The sequence below is a fragment of the Gorilla gorilla genome, chromosome 3 (genome assembly GCF_029281585.2).
Source record: "Gorilla gorilla gorilla isolate KB3781 chromosome 3, NHGRI_mGorGor1-v2.1_pri, whole genome shotgun sequence".
NCBI lineage: Eukaryota > Metazoa > Chordata > Mammalia > Primates > Hominidae > Gorilla > Gorilla gorilla.
In genome coordinates this window covers 122681733-122687732 of record NC_073227.2, presented here as the reverse complement: position 1 = coordinate 122687732, position 6000 = coordinate 122681733, and the positions used below count along the sequence as shown (strand labels likewise).

General features: G+C 44.0%; 1 protein-coding gene across 4 annotated transcripts in view; it reads left to right on the top strand.

The window, feature by feature from the left end:
- The first annotated feature begins 294 nt into the window (after nt 1–294).
- Nucleotides 295–6000, top strand: part of SLC39A8 (solute carrier family 39 member 8) — an 84955-nt gene continuing 79249 nt past the window's right edge. The window contains exons 1-2 of one of the 4 annotated variants that reach the window (XM_063705449.1): nt 295–481; nt 985–1382. In XM_063705449.1, coding sequence (XP_063561519.1) covers nt 1164–1382 — 219 coding nt within the window. In that variant the 5' untranslated portion in view covers nt 295–481; nt 985–1163. Of the gene's footprint in view, nt 684–910; nt 1383–6000 lie in introns of all 4 variants that reach the window. The other 3 variants (XM_004040202.3, XM_031010432.3, XM_055385415.2) reach the window with 3 other exon arrangements.

Here is a 6000-nt window from a genome sequence, read left to right as displayed (position 1 = left end):
ATTCCTGTTAATTATGTAGACAATGCAAGGGTCTCCAGGCTCCATTTCAGGAAGTTGGTTTCATCAAGGTCACGAAAAGGTGCATGCGTCCCCGAGACCAGAGAGGAGTTAGGGACCCCGACACGGAGGTGGCATCAGGTAACCCTCAGGGGTGAGGGTGGGGAAGAGGGCATGGCTGATGCTGGGAATGAGCAGCGCCCGCGGAGGGAAGGCCGGCGGTCCTGCGCCCCGGCGTGGACGCGCGCGGGAGTTCAGGCTGGGGAAATGGGTCACCACGTGCTACGGAGGCGGGGACAGGGCCCTCCTCCCCTTATTTGTAAAGAGCGCCGGAGCGGATCGCGGAGTTTCACCGCGGACCTGTCAGAGATACAGAGGTTGTGGGGGCGGGAGACAGAAAGAGAGAGAGATCCAGAGACCGAGTCTTACGTTGACACGCAGAGAGAAAGACGCAGAGACAGACAGAAACAAACAGATAGGAGAGGTGAGAGGCCAGCGAGTGCTTCCGATTAACTTGCCAAGCTCAGAGAAGATACGGGGAGAGGGAGGGTCCCCTTTAAACGCGCAATCCCCAGGACTCCGGAAGAGCCCTTTTCTGCAGCTCCTTGGGGACTGCACGTCTCACTTCTAAGTTTGCGGCGGAGAGAATGAAGCAGAAAGACAGGAAGAGGAGGTGGAGTTCTACAGTTAGTGTGGTTTTAGTTTTTCCTAAGAAGTGGCGTGGTTTGGGGCTTTATATCCGGGAGGAGCATATGTACGCAAATCCTGGGGCGTTTGCAAACCCGGATCCGGGGCGTCTGGCCCCATGCCCGGCCGGGCGTTTGAGGGCTACTGCCACGCAGCGTTTCTGGAGCCGGCCGGCTGGTGCCCTGGTGGCCTTTATCTCTGTCCCCCTTTGTCCTCTTTATCTCAGGCTCTCCAGGAGGCCGGGGGGCCCACTCCGCCTATCGCTCCCCTCAGCTACGCTGCCACTTCAATGCCCCGCAGGTCGCGAGCTGCTGTTCTTTCGAAGGCGTCGGAGAACCAGGGGCGTCCCGCGCCACCTCTGACTCGGAGCAGCACCGAGCACTGACGCTCCCGCCCTTGGGCACGGACGCCAGTGCGCCCGCGCGCGTCCCTCTGCGCGGCAGCCAGTCGCGGGCCCTCAAGGGGAAGCCCAGGCCAGGATGGCCCCGGGTCGGGCGGTGGCCGGGCTCCTGTTGCTGGCGGCCGCCGGCCTCGGAGGAGTGGCGGAGGGGCCAGGGCTCGCCTTCAGCGAGGATGTGCTGAGCGTGTTCGGCGCGAATCTGAGCCTGTCGGCGGCGCAGCTCCAGCACTTGCTGGAGCAGATGGGAGCCGCCTCCCGCGTGGGCGTCCCGGAGCCTGGCCAGCTGCACTTCAACCAGGTAAGGCCGCCAGGTCCGGGCAGCCCTCCGTACTGTGGGTGTCCCTAGACTTCACTTTGTATATGAGCCGTTTTTATTTGGGAAAAGTGCAGGAGAAAGAATCTTGTTATATTTCTCAAGTAGAAGGCGGTATCTGGTGACACTTGCTTTTCACTAGACGAGGCTGAAGGATTAAAAGGCTAACGTTGTTAAGGGATTTGGCAGCCAGAAACTGCAGTTTTACGCCTGATGAACTGAGAGGTCCGACTCTGGTGATTGTAACATTTTATAGAAAACTTTATGAAGTAGTTGAGGGTGTGACGCCACTTTAACAGATGCTTTTTAGATAGGAATGAGTTACTTAAATCTTGCCAGAAAGATAACGGCTCGCACACTTCCTACAAGGTTAGCAAGGAAGATTATCGCATGCCACCCTGGTTAACAGTTGCCCGGTGCGTAACCAGTGCTATTTGAAAACGAGATATAATGTAGTTCTGGCTCCTGTGTACATTACATGAGGCATTCGGGCTGAAACAGGGGCGGCCTTGAGACTAAGATTCTAATTTGGTCATCCAGATGGTGGTAGACTAGGCTTATATTGTTAGTTCCTTGTCATATGTCAGGTCAAATATTTGATTCTAGTATTTATCCAAAATGATTAAAAAACATTTTTCAGTAATAAACAGGGTACTACTAGGCATTTGGCAATACCTTAGGTTTAAGAACAAGCTTCAAACTACGTAGGAGCAGTTAAACATCATACCTCTTTGTAAACATAAAATCAAATTATTCCTAATTATTTCTATAATAAATACTCTGTGATTGGGTAGTTCTTAAAATTGTTAAGTAGACAAAGTGTAGTTTCTGCATCCTTCCAAAACTGCTCTCCGTCTTTTAAAACTCAGTTAACTCAGTGCTTTGACTTGTTTTCCTTTACTCCTGTCCCACTGACAACTGATATTGGAGGGTAGAATACGGTATTTTCCATATTGTTTGTCATTTTTGGACGATGTTAGTTTGTTACAAGAAGTTTTTGGGGTCCAAGATGTTTGGGAAATGCTGCATATTATACTCTGCTCTTGGAAATTTGGCGTTTCCTAATGAATATGACTTTAGATTACAGTTAGGGAAACTGTAATCAAATAAATTCCATGTTAATAACATTATACGTAGATTGATCTTCTTTTTGTTAGAAATATCTTGCCACAATTAAAGTATATGGCTCTTAAGAAAAGTAGAACTTTCTGATGCCATGGCATGTTAGAGGTGGTCTCTCTTTGACCTAGAAGGGTTTTGTGGTCCCCTTATGCATGTTTTTAGTAAATTGTCTATAGTTCCAGTTCTGGGCATGGTATTTTATCTGGGGTAATATCTGAGAAATGATGTGTTGGAAAAATGGAAATGCCCACAAATTATGCTAATATTTAAGAAAATAAAGTGTTTGCTGGGCCAGTTGCATTCTTTTCTTATCAAATAGGGGAAACAGCTGAGCTGACTCCAGTATTTCCAGGTAGGTATGGTCACGTGCTTGGAAAGAAGTTTAGAGGATTGACTTGAAGCTGCATATCTGTAGCCCACACATTGTTTTGACTTGCATGACCTCCTTATCTTGCAGTGTCTGGAGGTGTTGATGAATTTTAAAGGGGCAAAAGACCTCCCCACATCACCTTTGCAAAGACATTGGAAAACATGCCTAAATTATTTAGGAAAATTGGTTAAGTGTACCAGTAATACGATTCTCTGTTTATTAGCAGGTAGGATGTCTCAATAGGTAAAATTATATGTATCTTGACACCTGTTTTCTCATTCTCATGTTTGCATATTTAACTGCCCTCATTATGGCCTCTGTGGGCATCAAAAAGAGACAGGAAGAAGCCCATAATTACCTTGGAAAGAAAAGGAAGCCAAGGAAAATTTACCACTTAATAAGCCTAACAAACATCTCTTTGATGTTCTTGCTTTTTTTTTGAGACTGAGTTTTACTCTTGTTGCTCAGGCTGGAGTGCAATGGCACGATCTCAGTTCACCACAACCTCCCCCTCCGGGTTCAAGCAATTCTCCTGCCTCAGCCTTCCAGGTAGCTGGGATTACAGGCGTGTGCCACCACACCAGGCTAATTTGTATTTTTAGTAGAGATGAGGTTTCTCCCTGTTGGTCAGTCTGGTCTCAAACTCCCGACCTCAGGTGATCCGCCGGCCTCGGTCTCCCAAAGTGCTGGGATTACAGGCATGAGCCACGGTACCCTGCCTGATGTTCTAAAAAGTCCTAATGATGATAATAATCATTGGTTAAACGATGACAAATGAAATACCAATCCAAAAGAATCCATTGATTTGCTGGTAAGTGATGGACTTGAGCCCACAACATTCATGTATGCTCCAGTGTGAAACCACCCAATTCTGGAGTAAAATTTTAGGGTCATTAACGCTTACATACCCTAAGGAATACAACTTCAGTTTCCTCACAGGGTGGAATAAACAATGCACATGTCCATTGTGAGACACTGGTTTTTGGCTTTGAAAAAGGCTAAGAAGATAAAATTTGTTTCAAGGTCCAGGAATTTATTGAATCTTCTACAAGACTTAGTTTTCAAATAACATTGTTCTTTTGGTTGAGGGCTGTGATATTTATTAGGTCAGCTTTTCTCAGGTAATAGACTAATGAACTCTGGAGATTTGTTAGACAATTTTGGAAGGTTTTCTAAATATTTTTCTTCGTATCCTTAAGTAAGGACTACTAAATTAGCTTGTTGCTTTGGGATATCAAAGAGGTCAGAGTTCAAACTGTAGACAGTAGAACAATTGAGCCAATAGTTTTGCTTCTTATAGCTACTGACAGTGCAAAGAGTTAGGTAGAAGCAGTGACCAAAACAACAAAGAAGAGGGAGCCCTTTTAGCCAAATAGGTCTCTGGGGCCCTCATTTCTGGATAAAGGTCTGATCTATTGATGGGAGTTCCTAGAATACACAGGGAAGCCCCAAATATCTGGATACCGCTGGGTTATTAATCTAGGACATTTAAGAATGGCCTCAGTGCTGCCTTTTGTTTGTTCAGCTGTTCGTTTCTCATTCTTCAAATGTTCCTTTTCCTCATTTCCTCTTTCAAACACTGTATTTTCAAGTTCTTATGTGTAGATAGTGGTTAAACAGCCTGATAAAAGGAAGATCCTATTTTCTAAATTATCACACTGAGCTGCTGGAAATGCCTCCATTCAGTTTCTTCTTCTGATATATATTTTTTGATATATATCTTGCAGCCCATCTCCTGTATTGCACATAGTTTTTTTCTTCTCACATTTCTACTGGTAGCCAAGTTCTGTTTTTAACCTTTTTCAGTTCGTATTCAGTCTTCTCAAAGCAACACTCTTTCAAAAAGCCTCCATGAACTGTCTCTCAGCTGGCAAACTCTAAATCTTGAGCCTAGCATTTAAGGCCTGATCCTCCTGTGTCAACCTACCTCTCCAGACCTAGCACCCACTATACTAAACTACTCACTGCTCTATGGATTCCCATAAGCTTTTGCTCAACCACTTCTTAACTCATTATCTTCCTTGGACCTTTCCTGCCTTTGACTGAAATGTTCTTCTTTTCCTTGAATTGCCCTGTGAAAATCTACTCTCTTAAGCCCAGTTAAACTTCACCATAAAACCTTTCTGGGGTATCACAGCCAGCACTGATTTACTGATTTCTCTATTTTCTGAATTCCTGAAATATTTTTTACCATGCTGATGTCACTTCTATTCATGTGTTCAACAGACATTTTAAATGACTGCTGCAGTCTAATTTGAATGGTTATTTAAAAATACAAATCTGATCGTATCATTCATCCTGTTAAACAATTCAGTGACTTTTAGATAAACTACGAACACTTAGAGTGGCTTCAAAGTCCTTTTCTGATTTGGTCCCTGTATGTTTCTTAAACCGTATCCTTTGTCACAGTTCCAATCTTAATGGACCATTTACACTGCCTGGTTCTCTAGAAATACCTGATTATGCTCTGGTATCAGTTTAGAAATTACTTCTTCTGAGAAGCCTTTCTTGATCTTCTCAAGAGTGTAGTCGAAGTCCCTTCAATGCAATCCTGTATTTCTTGGTGCTTGTGCAATTATAACATATTATATATTGCAATTATAACATGTAAATTATTTTATATGTATTACAGTTTTCTGCTTATGTGGCTATAACCCCTGCTGCCTCCCTCTACGCTCCAAAAGATTTTTAACAAGTTGAAGGGCATGGTCTGACTCCTCCCTCTAGAGACTAGTGTAGTGCCTGGTTTATAACATGTATTCATTGTAATTTTTTTGAATAGATGGGTGAAGATGGTTTAAGATGAGTTCGATAATTTGAGTCCTCACATGACTTTACAGTCTATTGGAGGAGATATGACATATGCACATATAATTATAATGCACGATACAGTGATATGCCTGATTAAGGAACTAACCCATTTATGCCTGAGGTTGCAATTTTTTGAATTTTTGCAATCAGACCTTGGCAATGACCTTGAGCAGTGGGATATAAATAACTCCCACATGCTTAGTGTTTCAATAATGGAACACTAGGAATAAATGTGTTTAAAAACCAAAGTGAGATAAGACCTGTGTTTTCAGAACATTAATCTGACATGAGAGTGTGGAA